The following is a 16,687-nucleotide window of genomic DNA, read 5'->3' as shown; positions in this document are numbered from 1 at the left end:
CTGATGTGCAGTCCTGATTCTGATTCTCAGAAATCCCACTGGGTTCACTGGGTTCATTGCCGGATAAATGTGCATAGGTTTGTAGGGTTGCAGCTTTACTATGCAATTCCAAACATGTTTACTCAGAGGTTAAAAAAAAACACCTCTGAAGTGCTACCGGCCTGCACCTAATGACACATTCCCATATGGTGGATTTTGGAGGGTCCCTTTCTCAAACTAGCAGCCCTTTTTCCCAGGCAGAAAATCACAGTTCTTCTCAGTTGTCTGTAACTTCCACTGCCCCACTTTTGAATGTGTGAGAGAACAGCAGACATATCGCTGCTCCATTGAACATATTGAGTCTTCCTTCCTAGTGGTCTAAGCTGCAAAGCTTACGTATATGTAACTGACACAATTGCCTATTCTTCCTCTGTCACCTCTTCTCTCCATTTCCCTCCACTTCCTCTGTTTCCTCCCTTCTGACAGTTTTTAAATTGTAACCCTCTCGTCCAGGGATCTGCCTGCCCTGATAATTTCTAAAGTGCCATGTAGATGCCCGTCACCATAAGGCCTTAGAGTTCAAATCCCCACATAGCCATGAAGCTCACTGGGTGACCTTGGGCCAGTCACTGCCTCTCAGCCTCATGAAAACCCTCTTCATAGGGTTGCCATAACTCAGAATCGACTTGAAGGCAGTACATTTACATAATACATATATATATATATATATATATATACATCCATATCTCCATATGTACAGAGCTACATGCCTTCCAGACAAAGTGAACCTGTGAAATTCTGAGCTAAACTCCTATCTAGTGGGCAGATGCAAGAGTGATGATTATTGTTGTGTCGATGGATATTATTTTTAAATTGAGTTACTGTACCCCTCCCTGGGATAGCTTGTGATGAAAGATGGGCTAAAAATATTTAAAACAAATAATTAAAGAGAATCCCTGTTAGTTTTGCAGACTAAACAATGCAAAGAATTACAACTGTTTTCCTTTTAAGCTATTTCCGGAGTCAGAGCTGTGTGAGTCATTTTGATGGGTTTTGTTAAAAAGGACAGCTTTGCAGTGAAAAAGACTGAACAGCAAATCAGTTTGCAAGGAGCAATTTCCACCAAGGATTTTTCGTCTTAATTCACCCTCCCCATTTATTGTTGTTGTTGTTCTCATTCTTTCTCAGCAGTAAAAGGGACATATTAACAGGTGTCAAACTCAGATTTTAAAAAACAAACTCCAAGATAGCCATCTTCTGCCTGGTGGATTCCTCCACCAACAATCTGCACCTTAGCTGATCTGCAAAAGGCAATTTCTCTGCAACCCTCACATCACCAACTACTTCTGGAGAAGCTCTACTAAAATCTGTGGAGCTACACTCTGGGAGTAACTCTCGGGGATCTTTAGAGGAAGCAGGACCGGAGATGCTGGCTGCGATCCTGTACATATTTACGTGACAGTAAGTCTACCTGAACTCAGTGGTCCTTATTTCTGAGTAGGCCTGCGTGGGCTTGCACAGTGCAATCCTACACATGCCTACCCAGACTTATACACATTTACACGGGAGTAAGTCCCATTGAACTTAATGGGGTCCAATTCTGAGTTCGCACGTGATGAGATTGCACTGTGAAGGGTTAACTTCCCACCCTCTTTTATGGCTTTTTGTCAAATCTAATTTCTCAATACTCGTATTACTCGTAAGTAAGTCCTAGTCCTGACTTCCTAGAACATGCGCCTGGGTTTGCCCTTGAATAGTGATCAGGAAACGCCGGTGGTACCTAGACCAGAATTCCGTTTTTTTTTCGCCCCCTCTCTTATATTTTTCCTTCTTTTATTTTTAATTAAGGTATCTCCCCCCCCCCGCCCCTTCACTCAACGCCCTGCCTTCCCAACCCCCCTCTTCGCCTCCCAAACAGGATGCCAAAGCAACTTACACTAGAGTGCAAACAGACCCCCTCCCCCTACTTTCACCCACTTCTTAAAAGAAAAGGAAAAGAGAAAGGGGGAATGAAAGAAAATGCATTTAAATTCCAAAGCAGTTTCAGGAGTGGTTTCCTAGTCTCTGAGTCAGAAATGTGTTTGTGAAAATGCAGGCTTTTTGTCCCAGGGGGGAGGAGGAGGAGGAGGAAAGGGGGGCAGAGGGGGCCTAAATCTACATCGGTGGCCCGGCCTAGCTTTACCATTCTCTGCATTTTTCTATTCAAGTCAATGAAGTGCCCTGGGACCCGCGTTTTGATCTAGTCAATTGGAGAAAGTGACAGAATTCTAATATATTTGTTTAATGCTTTTCAATGGGGCCCTTTCACACTTCGGAGGGTTCCCCCCCCCCAAGCCCCGAGCTGAGGAGAGAGAGCCAAGGGGGAAAAAGTTTTGTGCCTTTTCTTCCTGCTCCTTTTTCTTTCTTTCGCACCCCTCCTCGTCCCCCCTCCAAACACCCTCCCAATCTGGCACAAGGAAGTATCCCACCACTGCGTGAGCGCTGGCTTCAAGTGATCTTGCAGAGGAGACGGGTTTTATTTATTTATTTATTTCTCCCTCCGCGGGAGGGGGCGCGTCTCTCTTTTTCCTTCCCCCTCCCCAAGTCTAGAAAAGTGGGGACACAAAAGAAACAGCTGTGAAGTTATTGTCAGTTCCTAGAGTGGGACTCGGAGGGGATTGTCAGCCCACGGCGGGCGGTCCGAAAACCCCCTTTTACAGGCTGTAATTGAAACATATTAATTAGATAATTTGTTGTTAGTTTAAAAGAAACAAATACAGCCCCTTCAAGGCTTCACAGACTGGCATGCCTTCTCACGGCCCACCACCTCCCACCCATACCCCCTATACTTCTTCTTGGTTATATATATATATATATATATATATATATATATATATATATATATATATAATACACACACATATAATAAACTCTTCCTTCGAAATTGAGCGAGATCTTTAAAAAAAATGCAACCCCTTTATTAAAAGCCTCCTCGTCTTTTTCCCCTCCTTTTCACAAATACAAGCGGGCTGGATCTCTTAACCAACCTAGCTTGAAATAAAAAGGATATGAGCGTGCGGACTTCCTCGAAAGGAGAACTCACTTGCGTAAGGAAAATGGATTGGCGAATTCCTGCGACTTTTGAGTTTCTGTCGATTCTTTTCCAGAAGGTGGGACCGCGGAAGTTATTTTGTTTTAATTTCTTTCTTCTTTTCCAAAACAAAAGGAAAGCATCTAGAAGAAGATGATGAAGAAGTTCCTGGAGAAGTTCTCCTTCGTAAGCTCTTTTGAAAGGAAGGCATACTGCCGAAGGCGGCCGGAACGGGGATCCGCAAGAACGGCATGCTCTTGCGCATCCTCCATTCGTTTCTGTCGGGCTTGCGGAAGGGAACTCCCCGCTGCCGCCTGCGGGGGCCTGGCTTCAGCTAAGGCGTGGAGGGGTCCCATCCCATCCCATCCGGCTCTACAGCTAGCTGCGAAACGCGCCTTTGGCGTACACCCGACCCTCTCTTATTCCCAAATTCCCATTCCATGTTGAAAATAATGCGGACGGGAATTTTAGGCGTGCTGCTCTTAGTGGGGGTGATGTTGATCTTATTACCCCACCATTCGCCTTTGGATGGTGACTTTCTGGCACATCGGAGGATTCTGTTTGATTGGTGTTTTAAGCAGACAAAAACTGTTTGGGGGGCGGGGAGGGCAGAGGATCCTGGCTTCCTTCCTCTTTTTACGCTCACCAAAACAAGGAGCAGAAGATTTCCTAAAACCTGTCGCACCCTCCGTCCGATTTAGAGATGAAATTGACCAAATCGTTTCTTACAGGGGCGGCGGCAGGGGTCATTTCTTCCTCTCGAGCAGTTGAGTTACTTCTCTTGTGCAAGGCTACTCTGTCCTTGGGCAGACCCAGCCTCGCTGACTCTCAGTTAGGCAGTGCAGGGCAACTCTGCAGCTTTTCCAAGCCTGGCTTACCCATGAATTTTAAATAGTCGCTGGTTTAAAATCGCAGCCTGAATTTGGGGAGGGTGTGTGGAGAAACAGCAGACCGGCCGCTGCTCAGTTAGGCGCTATCCCAGACACACTTACATACCCCATCAATTTGCTTGCTTTGCCTATTTACACGGAAGTAAGGCCCTCACCGGGCTGAAAGGGGGGATTACTCCCAAGAGACAGAGTGTGGGATTGCAGCTCTCTAGAGGTTTGTCTCTGATTTTGTCCCTCTTCAACTAAGTGGGACTTACTTCCGAGTAGACGCGTCTTGGATTCGAGTGGCCTATAGCGTTAAAAACAGCCGCGATTTCCTCTTCTTTATCTATTTATTGCAGTTGTATACCGCCCCGTAGCCGAAGCTCTTGCCGGGCTGCCTGCTCGGTTCCCTCGCCTCGCTTTCTTCCCGACTGAGGCTATGCCTTAATCAAGAAATAACAGGAAAAGGGAAGCGGTGGTGGTGGCGGGTCTCATCCTACCAAACTCTGGGGCGTCTCTTGGTCGGGAAAACTTGGTGGAGTGAAGGGGGGAAGGGTGGTCTTTTGCCCGTTGATCCGATGATGTGTCGTGAAAGCTTTTCCCTCCGCTGACCATGGCGATACAAGCACGGGGCATTTTTATCAGCCCAAACAAACAGCAACAGCAAGACCCTTTCCCTCCTGTTGGTGGAAGATCCCTTGTTTGGCGAGGTCCCTTTGGCGAATGGATCCCTTCTCCTCGGCATGGAAGCTCCGCGTTCTCGCGGTCCCCTTTCTCCCCTCCCCGGAAAGCACCGGGCGGTGTTTTTTTGGGGGGGACTGCCACTTACACTGAGCCTCAAACGCCCCAGAGCTGAGATCCAGAAGAGGAAAACAAAAATCACACTTACAAATGAAAATGCTTTCAAACGATTCTTACCTGCCGGCCTCACATTGGAGTGCTCTGTCTCTTTTTCAGCATTTCCGAGCCGCCGCGGTGCGATCCACCGTCTACTTACTCTGAAACTGGCTTGGATGAGATTGTTGAGACTGCGCCAAAGCTGCTCTGAATGATCTGGACAGAGCCGGGATTTTTCAAGTTACACCATTTAAACGAACTGGCTTCACAGTTATAGAGTTTTTAAGGGAAAGTGTGAAAGTCCATTGCTAAAAGTTCTGCCAATTGGTTCGTATTCCCACACAGCCATGAAGCTCTCTGGGTGACCTTGGGCCAGTCACTGCATAAGTTCCCATCTAGGTGGGAATTCATGACAGCTACCCTGTGCATACTACCCTGAGTGCAAATCAAAAGCAGGACTAACATCCGAGTAAACATTCATAGGATTGGGTTCCACATGAATTTCACACGTAGAGGATTGAAAATATAGGGATACATACCCATACACCTGCTGGCAAGAGAGATGCTCTAGCTGTGGAAAATGCGGGCACAAAGGCGCGTTCTTTTGATGCGGATGGAATGTGTGGCCTCCCATCCCGGGCGGTTCTGGTGACCTGTTACATAGCGGAACTGGATGGAGCCCACTGGAGGCGGTCCTGATTCCCTCCGAAGGAAAAAAAACCCTGTGGATTTTGATGGGACAGAACTGCAGCCGAACTGGGCACAATCCAGCCAAAATTAGACATGACTAATTCCCATTGAACCCCATAAAATGGGATCTGCTCATGACTAAACTGCTTCGATGAGACGTGTAGTGCAGTTCTGCTTGTTCAGAAGTGAAGTCCCATTGGGCTTGGTGAGTTTTCCTTCTTAGGATCGAGCCTTAACTGAACATCTTTGTCTGAATTGTGTCCCAGCCTGATAATGTTTTGTTAAACCCTCTTGAGTGAACACATTCAAAGTTCTTTACATAGCGTGACGTGTGAATGAGAATCAAGAATCAAACTCGTGATGCTTCCTCCGAATGTATCTTTTCATTTGTGCTTTGTATCAATAATACCTTGGGAATAAATGAATTAAGGATTAAGAAAAAGTCGCCTGTGTCGCTTTCCCATTAATTGCCGTTTAATCTGTGTGGAACCCACATATTTAAATAGAAATTTGAAGGCTACAGATCTATATCTGGAGAGAGAGAGAGAGACGGGCACACATACATATGCATCTACACACGTTTGTACACGATTGTTCTTAAGGCTGTGTTCTTGTTCTCCCAGGAGAGGCTCCCTCCCCCCCTCCCCCTCCATTTATTCAGGTCCTCTCCATATGGAAACTAAGCAACTCTGCGTTACATCACCTCATGGACTTTTTGTTCCGGTTCGTTCTCCTGAAAAAGAGACTTATAGAGAGATCCATTCCGGCTTTACATGTTTTAATGAGAAAATATTATTTGGACGGCTGGTTTCATAATTTAACGTAGACACTTTTAAAAATAAAAAACCCCAAACATTTGTTCGAAAACAGGCATGCTGGGAGAGAAACAAGAACATTAATATTTTAAATATCATGCTCATTCTGTACAGGGTTTTCTTTCTTTCTTTCTTTCTTTCTTTCTTTCTTTCTTTCTTTCTTTCTTTCAAAGCACAGGGCCCGATCCAGCGGGACGTTTTCTTGCCAAAGTCCCATTGACATAAATCACGGATGCGTAAGAGCACGCCCGTCATTCCGCTGCTCTTGCGGATTCCTAAGTCATTCCAGGGATCTTCCTGCGGGATCGGGCCCTTCGTTTCTTAACAGCTTCGGATGAACTTTTAACATCTAGTTTTGCTTTTCCTTGAACTCAAGTGATTCAAAAACTGACGGATTCCAGCAAACTACCTACAGCTAGGAAAGGGTTACATCGAACAAAAGTGCATCTTACACAGTTGGTAATCATTCCTATTCACAAACATGTACAGTTCCTCCCCCCCCAGTCCGTTCCCCCCCCCACCGAAAAGAAGGAGCAGCAGGACGATCTTTGCCCCGCTGGGTTTCTCCGCCTTTTTGGAGCCACAGCTAATCGCATTTAAAACAGGCTGAAGTTTGAGCCCCGTGCAGTAACGGGCCTGATCACCCTCATTAAAAAAAACCGAACAAACGACGTTTACAAAAGATCCTCAAAATAATCAAAAGCTTCTGAAATGACTCTCCCGCCCAACCCAGGAAACTTTCACTTTAGAAGAGTCCTGACAAACCGGGCGGGCCCCGCTGGCGTTTAAATCGCTTTGTAAACGCAGCGGACCTGATCCAGCCAAAGTTAAACATTTAAAGGTTCAGCAAGCCTATGAGAGTTTCCTTGGAAGTATTTCTCGCCGTGTTCAGCGGCGGCAAGATCCCCGGCAGGTGCGCTTCGGATCGCAATCGAAGTAGCAACAATTGATTTTTTTTTCAGTGCAAAAGGTAGAGCAGCCCGCTTAGTCGGAAATAAATCCCACTGAGTTGAAGGTGTTTACTCGCCAGACTCATGACCAAAGCTGCAGACTTCCCCGGGAGTAAGTCTCACTGAACACAGGCGTCCGAGAAAACGCGCATAGGATTGCACTGTCAAGGTCCCGTTCAGCTCAATAGGACTTTGAAGTCTTTGGTTCGATCGGGCATCCTCCGGTCCTGCCATGACCCCCCCCCCGCCTTTTGCTTGAACACAAATTCTGCCGTGAAAGGGGAGGAGAGAGAGGGGGGGAGTTCAAAATAGAAAGGAAACAAAGCAAGAGCTAAGGACTTGGACGTTTCGTGTGGACGACTTAGGGGAAAAGACAGCCCACGTTTCTCTCTCTTTGCGGGGGGGGGGCAGCGACCTTTTTAGTGTACGACTTCTTTCCTGCCACCCCGCACAGAGAACTACACAAAACCAGCCACCGTTTGAAACCGGCCCTTTTGGGAGAGTCTCCCAAGTGAAGCCGGCTACGGAAGGAGTGGAGAAGGGGGCGAGGAAAGTGGGGGGGGAGGAGTGGGGGATCACCTGCAGCCCCCTGGCAAAAGTGGTGGCTTGTGATCTAATGTCTTGAACAAGAGAAATCCTGGCCGGGCTGGGGCTGAGGCAGAAACGACGGACTTAGCGAGGGCCTGCAAGGGGTGGCGAGATGCACAAAGTGCCTTTGGCCGCTCAGTGCCGCTGCGCGGGGGGGGGGGAGGCGGGAAGTCCTTTTTGTTGGGGGGGCGGGCATTTGAACCCGCAGCATCCGCCGCTATTCGCCAAGCCAAGTCCGGTCAGAGAAATAAATAGCAGGAGCGGCCCGGCAAGGTTCGGGAAGGAATGGGGGCGGTTTCGGCAGCAGACAGGCCAGAGAGCCTCCTGGCGTCGGGGTCTTTCCTTCCTGCCGCTGCCCTGCGCTGCCCGCCCGCCGGCTGTCAGTGGACGGCGACCACGGCGTGGAGGGCGGCGGGCGGGCTGGTGAGGGTCTCGCTGGGGGTGGCGGGGCTGCTTTGGCTGGCGGCGGTTTGCGAGGAGGTCGGGCTGAGCGAGGGCGGCGAGCTGGAGAGGAGGGTGGGGATGGGGCCGGGCAGGGCGGGCAGGGCCGGGATGGCCGCCGCCGGCGTGGCCTTGATGGGCACCGGAATGGCCGGCAGCGTCGGCCCGCCGTGGCACAGCGGCTTGAGGGGCACGGCGTAGGCGGCGCTGTAGTCGCCGGCGCTGGCCATGGAGATGGGGGTGGCCGTCTCGAGCATGCCGGCGCCGTACATGGGGGGCCAGCCCGCGCCCGCCACCGTCGTCAGCTGGTTGGGGAGCGGGTAGGCAGCCGGCACGGGCTGCATGGCGGAGAAGGCCAGCCCGCCGGGCATCTTGTACTCCCGGGCGATGATGTTCTCGATGGCGAAGGGGTGCTTGAAGCCGGAGGGCTGAGAGATGCCCAGGCTGTAGGCGGGCATCTGGGGCAGGTGGGCGCCGCCGCCGCCGCCCAGGGCGCCGAGGCGCAGCTTGGCCTGCTGCTGGAGGTACTGGGCCGCCTCCGAGGGCTTGGAGGGAGCCAGTGGGTCAGCCTTGAGCACTTTGAAGCGCTTGCGGCGCCGCAGGAAGCTGCCGTTCTCGAACATGTCCCCGCAGCTGGGGTGCAGCGCCCAGAAGCTGCCCTTGCCCGGCTGGTCCGGTCGCCGCGGGATCTTGATGAAGCAGTCGTTGAAGGAGAGGTTGTGGCGCAGCGAGTTCTGCCAGCGCTGCGTGTTTTCCCGGTAGTAGGGGAAGCGGTCCATGATGAACTTGTAGATCTCGCTCAGCGGCAGCATCTTTTCCGGCGAGCTCTGGATGGCCATGGCCGTCAGCGAGATGTACGAGTAGGGCGGCTTCTGGTCGCTGTAGGTGTTGCGGCCGGGCCGAGGCATGGCGGGGCCGGGGCGGCTCGAGGAGATCTGCGGCCGGGGGCGACGAGAGAGTTTCCATTAGGCAAACACATACGTACGCACGTGCGCAGGACGGGGCGGGCGCGCGCGGGAGGGGGGCTCTTTGCGGGGCCTGGAGATCAAGAGCAAAAAGCTCCGCTTTCCCCCAAAACGGTTTGGGGATTCGGAGGTGGGGGGGGGCTGTTGACAGGTGTGTGCCTGGGGGGATTTGTCTGGTTGGCCAAAGGCTGGGGGAATGGGCAGGGTCTGCTGAGAGGAAGGGCGGAATGTCAATTATAATAATAATAATAATAATAATAATAATAATAATAATAATAATAATAATAATAATATTCATCATCATCTGAAGGTAGCCCCAGGAAAACTGGGGATTCACTTCCCCCTCCAGAAGCTATCGCGGCAGACCAAAGAGCGCCACCTCTCAAACAGGAAAGCCCTGAGCGACAGCGGGGTTCAAATCCACTCCTTTCCTCCAGCATACATAAAATCTCAAAAACGGCCGGTTTTGTGGCATTTTCCCAGGGGACACCTTTACAAACCGATCCTCCTAAAACCCCATTACTCGCAAGTAAACTCAGCGGTGTTCAAAGGGACTTACTTTCTCGCCAGTTTCTCCCCCTCCACCGACCATCATACCGATGGTTTGCAAGTACTAAAAACTTCTTCCTGTCCGCCTCCCCCCTCCGCAAGCATCGCCTCTTCCAGGAATCTCTCTCTCACTCACCCACACCCCCCATCCTGCCCACAGCTAAGCAAAGCTTGTCTCCCTCCCGCTGCCGTCGAGGGAAAGGGGCGCGACAGGACAGCAACCCGCGCGGGGGTCTCCGACCCGCCGCGCCGAGGAGCCTTGCTGGCCCCCGCCACCATTCCCCGCTCACCTTAAGGCTGCCTCCCGCCCAGAGTCCTCATCCGGGACGGGGTCCCGGCAGGCGCCCGGATACGGTTCTTCTCTCGCGCCACCAGCTCGCCGGTTCCCTCGGCGGCCGACGGTTTTCAAGTCCCGGCGGAGGCGCGGGGCGTTCAGACCTTGGGGCAGCGGCGAGGTCGGGGATCCCCTGCTCGCTGCAGGCCGTCTGGTGCGGGACTTGTCCGGCTGGGCCACCTCCGAGAGCCGGGCGCTGCTCTCCGCGGCTTCGCAGCCCCAGCTAAGTCGCCGCCGCCGCCGCCGCCGCCTCCATGTCTTGCCTGGCGCTCATCTGCTAGTTGCATGCGGCGACTGGAGCAGAAAAGAGCCCTGGCGAGGCGCTTCATTAGCGTGCCACTTCTTCGCTATCATATGACAATCGCCTGGGGAGGGGAGGGGAGGGGTGGGGTAGAGGGGGAGGGGCCGCGAGGGGGGCGAGAAAGGCGCAAGAGGGCTGGCAGAAAGGCACAATCTGGTTCCATTGACACCTATTTACACGGGCACATCGGCCCAATGGGAAGGCGTTCCATCGGAAGCCAAAGCGCAGCCGCCGGAATGGAAAGGGGTGAGAAGAGAGCCCAGGCCGGGCGTGTGGGCGTGTGGGCGTGAGAGCGAGGTCGAGGAGAGGCGAGGGGGCGCCCGGGTTGTGTGCATGCGGAGGAATGCGCGCTAAAGTCTCGCAGGACTTGGCGGGCGCTTCGCCTGCTATTCACGCTGACAAATGGAGCGACGGAGAGGCCGGGGGCGGACGGGAGCCGGGGGGATGTTTAACGTGGCAATGGCTGGCTGGCCTCTGCTGTTTGTTCTGCATTGTTCACTGGGGTGTCCTGTTGGCGAACTTCAGGCTGGGCCCCGTCCCGCGCCCCCTCCCCCTCCCCGCGAGGGCTCCCCCTCCCGCCCCCCCCCCCAGCGGGAAAGGCTTTCTGCCGGCCAAATCCGAGCCAGCCCTTGTCTTGGCGCGTCTGAGGACCCCTTTGAAGGGACGGGGCGACGCGGCTGTTGTGCCGAGTTGGCGGCCTGGCTCTGTTGGTTTTTGAAAAGCCGTTCCTTTCCACCCCTCGGCGCCGGTCTTTCTGCGAGAGCATAAATCACGACCGGGCTGGGAGAAGTTATTTATTTAAACGCGGATTTATTTGTTTGTTTGGGAGGCGGCCCAGCCACAGGTTCAACTCTCTGAAGTTCCCCGTCTCTTGCCACCGAGGAGAGAGGGAAGAAGCACAGGCACGGCTCCGAAATCGGGGGGATCGGTGCTTGGATCGTGCCCGTGTTTTATTTTATTTTATTTTAGTCGGGGGTTGTGGAAATGTTCCTCTGATTTTGACTTTGGAGGCTTCCTCGCTAAGAAACCCTCCGTTTTCATCACTGGTCAGAAAGCGCCGTTAATACCTCTCTGGTCTTGCCTACCCCTTGCAACCACCGCGCCGGTGGCCTGCCTGCCTGTTGCATCCTTCTTCCGATGTGCCCTCTAAGAAGGAATGGGCGGCGGCGGGCGAGGGACATATGTGAGCCCGACTGACTCTGATTTTTCTTTCTCCAAATTAACTGTGGGGTCTGCTAAAAAGTTCAGGAGATGTCAGGTACAGTCGCATATTACACGGGCCCGATCCAGTCAAATAAAAGCTCTTTTTAAATACCGTTGGCTGCCATGGAAGAGATTTCGGGCTAGGTATAACCATTTCACTGAAGTGAAGAGAACTTGAGAAGCGGCCGGATCGCGAGTTATGCGGTTGCCTGCGTGCATATTCTGTCGGCCCCAAGAAAACGTATCCGCTGAATTGGTCTGCCATCCGTCCCGCACAGACATTTCCTGTTTCCATGTAAGGGAGACACTCCGGTAGGTTTAGAGTGTGGAGAACAGGAAACGATTTAACAGCGCAATCCTAGATATGTCTACTCAGAAGTAAGTCTCATCATTGAGGGCAGGTAAATATGCTATAAATCTTACTATGCAGAATTCACCTCAGCTGCATTGGCTTGATTGGAACTGGGATTATATTTTACTGGAATAAAATCCGTGCGATCCATTAGCAAGTTAAGCTTCAAGTATCTAGATTTCGGCCGATCCTTGGCGCGAACATAAATTCATTACATTCAGTGGGGCACCCTGGAGGGAAGTAAGTGCTCTTGATTTTAGCGAAACTTCTCCAAAACGTGATTAGGGTTTCTTCTACGCCTTCCTTTTTTGTATTGTGTACACCTAGATAGTAATGCGTTTACACGCGAGTATCGTACACGTGCATTCCTCTGACAGCTGGGGGTTGGCCGCGGCTCCCCGTTGAATGCTTCGTGGCAAACCTGGGTTTGTAGCGGAGTAACGTGTGAAACGGCAATTTACGCGTCCGCCTCCTCTTAACGGACTTGTGAGGATCTCTCCTAAGCGTTCCAGCGTCTCAATGGCAGTCCCCAGAACATCAAAGAGCTGAAATCGCAGTCAAGACCTTCCACTCTTCAGGAGGTGCCCGCCTCTGTCCTCCCGTGTAAGTCGTTTCCACACCTCTTACGTGTCTGTTGCTAGGAGGACGTGGCGGAGGTACAGGTAAGCAGGTCACGGCGGTGGCTTGGCTTCAACAGCACTCGGAAAGCGCCCTTCGCGGGCGATGGTAGCAGATTCTCTCCAAAAGGAAAAGGAAAGGAAGACCTGAACTCCAGCCCCGGAAAAGGCGCCTGCGCCACGCCGGGAAAGACCGAGGCAGGGCGCGATCGGCAGAGTCCCGAGGGACCCCCAACGACGCCTTTGTGCCCGCACGTCGGGGGCAAGGTGGTCGCCTGCTTCGGAAGACAGGACCTAAATGCCCGCCTGCCTTCCGTGCCAAAGTTCTGGAAGAGAATGTGCAGAGTCCAAACCGTATAAAAAGGAAACCAAAGTAAGAAAAGGACGGTTGAAATGGTGGGAGTTGTGCGATTATCTCCACTATGGAGAAGAAAAACCCAGAATCCCCCCGTGCCTTAAATGAAAAACATATTTATTTTGTACTCTTGGTATGTGTAGTCTCCTTTTATCCTCACGACAAGTCTGTAAGGTAGGCCAGTAGTGCCTTCCGCTGGCCTTTAGAATTAGGGGATTTAGGATGATAAACAAAGGCTCTTTAACTCAAGGGAAATATGCACATACAGACAACTGACGGGGGGGGCGACGGGCATGAAGCTGATTAAATGGTCAGAAGAGAGCCAGCAGCTTTAAATATAATCAACCCGAACAATCCTTTGCTCGTCTTGGCGGTGCAAATGTCAAATATGTATATTCACGTGGGAGGCAACAGAGGTTTAAGACAAGCTAAAGGAGTTGCAGCTCTTCCCACAGCTCACAATGACCCGATGGAACGCCTTGCCACGTGACAGTTCAATGGCAATCCCCGCAAATATCGACAAGATAGCAGGAAAGATTATTGGAAGGGGGTGGGGGTTGCCTTCATCGTGCAGCCTTTTCTCCCACGAGCAGAGCAGGTGTGAACTTCAGGGATCAACAGATGAGGCCTAACTGAGAAACTTTGCCGTGGGTGACAAAGCAGGTCAGCGCTCGCTATTCTCGAAGGAAGAGCTGGATCGAGCGGGGTGAACGAGGCTGTGCTGTTTCTCTGCTTCTTCGCCTCTGTTTTGCACGCCAAGGCTCAATCCTTGACATAGTTTACGTGGGAGTAAGCATCACGGAACTGAAACCTACTTCCTTAAGCTCCTGCTGAATTCTCCAGACTGCTTTTTTTTATTATTTTAGCTGCGGGGTTTAAAAAAAAAAGTCGTTTATTGTGAACTGTTCCTTTTCTTTTCACGCGCGCACACGCACCCCCCCCCATTAACCACATTTTCGTTGCTGGTCAATAACTCACCAAAACGTAACTTAAACACGACGAATTTAGGAGATTAAACAATTTCATTAATATTGAAATGGCGGCGGAGCCGGAGCGCGCCGCTTGAGATGCAAACGCACGTTTCTCAATATTAACAGAAGTACTTGAAGAGAAGAATAATGTCACCTTCTTAATTCAGGAAAAATAAAGGGGGGGAGGCGAGAAAGGCAAGGCAAGGAGGCTGCGCTGCAGTTTTTTTGCGCAATCCTGTAGCTTCGGATTCTTAATCTGCATCTTGAAGGAGAGCTTTCCTATAGATTCTTCCAGCCGGGATGGGGTGGGACAGCAGGCGCGCGTGTGTGTCTCTGTCTCCGTGTCTGTGTAATCATGACCCCTCCTTTCTCCAGACGGGACAAGAGCATTAGTTAACATCCCCTCTCTAGGGGCGAAGCAGCGATTATGCGCACAATAATTATCTCACTCCAGCAAGGGGGACCCGGTGGTCCCTCAAAACCATCTTGGGACAGGTACCTCGCTGTTAAGTGCCAGGTCGTTATTGCTCCGGTTCTCCTAAGATAAATCATTGTCATGATTAAGGCTGCAATCCTGGGTACACACCATTGGACACAGTGCGCTCCACTCAATACAGCAGGACTGACTTTCGCGTAAACGTGCTTGGCGCTGCACTCAGCTCCCCACCACAAGAGTTCAGTTCACTGGCCACCAGCGGCGGTGAGAATCATTTTCATGTGCCGAGGAAGGGGCACAGTGGCATCGCTCTTGCAGCGCTCCTTTTTGGTTCCAGGAAAGATGGGTGCTCTCCATGGGGGACGAAAAGAACCTCCATAGGCAAAGGCAGGATACTGGTGAATAGCGAGGACAGGAAAAGAGCGGATGGCCATCACCCTCCTGTCCTCCTTGTGCTCTGCAGAACATCCTTGGCCTCATCCAGCCGGGTGATTCTTGGCTTGCGCATTCCACATAAACACACGGAAGAAAAACTAGCCCAAGCTCAAAGGAGTCTTTTGTTTCACAATTTACAGCCTCCCACCCCCAAACGCGCGCTTCCGCTCTCTTTTCTCGAAGAGATCAGAATTTTGTTCCTAGGAAATTTCACTAGTTGAGGAAGGGAGTCCCAGCACGATTCAAGATTTTGGAAAATCAGGCGTCTGAACGGCGAAGATGTGGGGTGGCGGGAGCGGGAGTGTTTTCCTTGCACCCAGGGTCTGGACTCCTCTTTTGGGGGTTGGGAGAGACCTATGAACGTCAATACGTTGATGCACACAAGAGCTATTAAGGCGATATTAAGGCTATGCACACCAACATAGCAGCAAGTCCCAATATACACAGAAAAGCTTACTTTCAAGTAAAAAATGTCTAGGATCGCGCTTCTCGCCTCCTGCTGGAGAAGCCCCCATTACTTCTGTGACTCGTCGTTCACTATCGATCACTCCAGCTTAAGAAACTGCGATCCACAAATCACTTAAGCAGACTGACTGCCAAGCTTTATTGACACGTAAGAGGATAGTAACATATTAATCGCTGCAATAAAGCCACATATTCTGCGTCGGGCCAATAGTCGTAAATAAAAACAAACCATTGCGATCCCTAAAGCTGTTTCCAGAACGCCTTGTCTGCAAAACCTGATCCTCATTCTATTTACTCGAAAGCAAAGTGCAGCCAAATGCGTACTTTATGTGGGAATAAATCCCAGTGAAATCACTGGGAATTACTTTCTAGAAAATATGCATGGTGCTTTTCGCGATCCTGAGCACTTTTGTCAGGAACGGGTTTTCCATTAAAATCACTACGACTTCCAAGTATCCATGAGTCCTTAGTCAAAAGTAAATCGCATTGATTTTAAGAAGGGGTGGTTTTTTTAAGTAAGTTACAGAGGCGACTATCCAAAGCGCATTGCCATTGCACTGAGGGGAAATTTATTTACGCGGAAATATATATAGGATCGGCGTTCACGGCTGTGAATCACGCTCGAAACAGCAAATAAAATCCTATCAATTGAGCTGGGAGGGAGGATTTTCCTGATTGTCTCTGCCCCCTCCTCCATTGTGAAAATCCTTTCCCTCTATCCATCCTCTCAGTTTTAAACATAAATATGTGCTTCAAATGTTATTTTGGGTTTGGGGATGTCTAGAAGCAATCACTTGCCAAAAGAGGATCAACACCTATTCTTGTAGGAAATTAAAACAAATAGACTTGCGCGCGGGGGGATTTTATTCAAATGAGGATCTCGGGGGTAGTGTTGGGAAAAGTGTATAAAAATCCACCTAAGTCAATTATATCCAATGGAAATCCATCGGGCGCAGGGGGGCATTCAAGTCGCTCCGCGGACCACCTTTCTTCATGCATGGAGAGTTTGCTTTAAGCCCCCTTTCCCACAAGTTAGACCACACACGTTTTCCAGATTTGGTAATAATGTATGCTAATTTCCCCTCCATAAATCCACAATTCGCTTCAGTGGCGAGGGGGGGGGCGAGGCTGAAAGGGAGCGCCACCATACGATTGCTTTGGGTGGTTTGTTTCCAGGCAGGTGCGTTGCTCGGGGTGGGATGCCCCCAACATTTGCCCGGATTATACACACACACGTACCACAAACCCAAACAAACAAAATTAAACAAAGCAGAAGCCCAACAGCTTTACTTAAGAAAGGGGGGGGACCCTCATACCAACTTGTTCATATGTACCAAACAGTGGGAAGAGGGGGCGGAGGGGGCGGGCGAGATGCAGCAGCTTCTGAAGGTCTCCTTGATGGCCAGGAACAATTCTCCGGCTCTCCCTTTGGGAAGAAAAAGTGGAATTAGTGACTGCGGGG

The 16,687-nt window shown here is 51.0% G+C and overlaps 1 protein-coding gene across 1 annotated transcript; it reads right to left on the bottom strand.

Moving 5' to 3' along the window:
• Positions 1-8,181: 8,181 nt before the first annotated feature.
• Positions 8,182-9,150, bottom strand: FOXB1 (forkhead box B1). Its single transcript, XM_061595259.1, has one exon. The coding sequence runs from the start codon at positions 9,148-9,150 to the stop codon at positions 8,182-8,184; it is 969 nt and encodes a 322-aa protein (XP_061451243.1).
• Between the last annotated feature and the right edge of the window lie 7,537 nt (positions 9,151-16,687).

The sequence above is a fragment of the Rhineura floridana genome, chromosome 14 (genome assembly GCF_030035675.1).
Source record: "Rhineura floridana isolate rRhiFlo1 chromosome 14, rRhiFlo1.hap2, whole genome shotgun sequence".
NCBI classification, from domain to species: Eukaryota; Metazoa; Chordata; class Lepidosauria; order Squamata; family Rhineuridae; genus Rhineura; species Rhineura floridana.
This window is presented reverse-complemented; position numbering and strand designations above follow the sequence as displayed.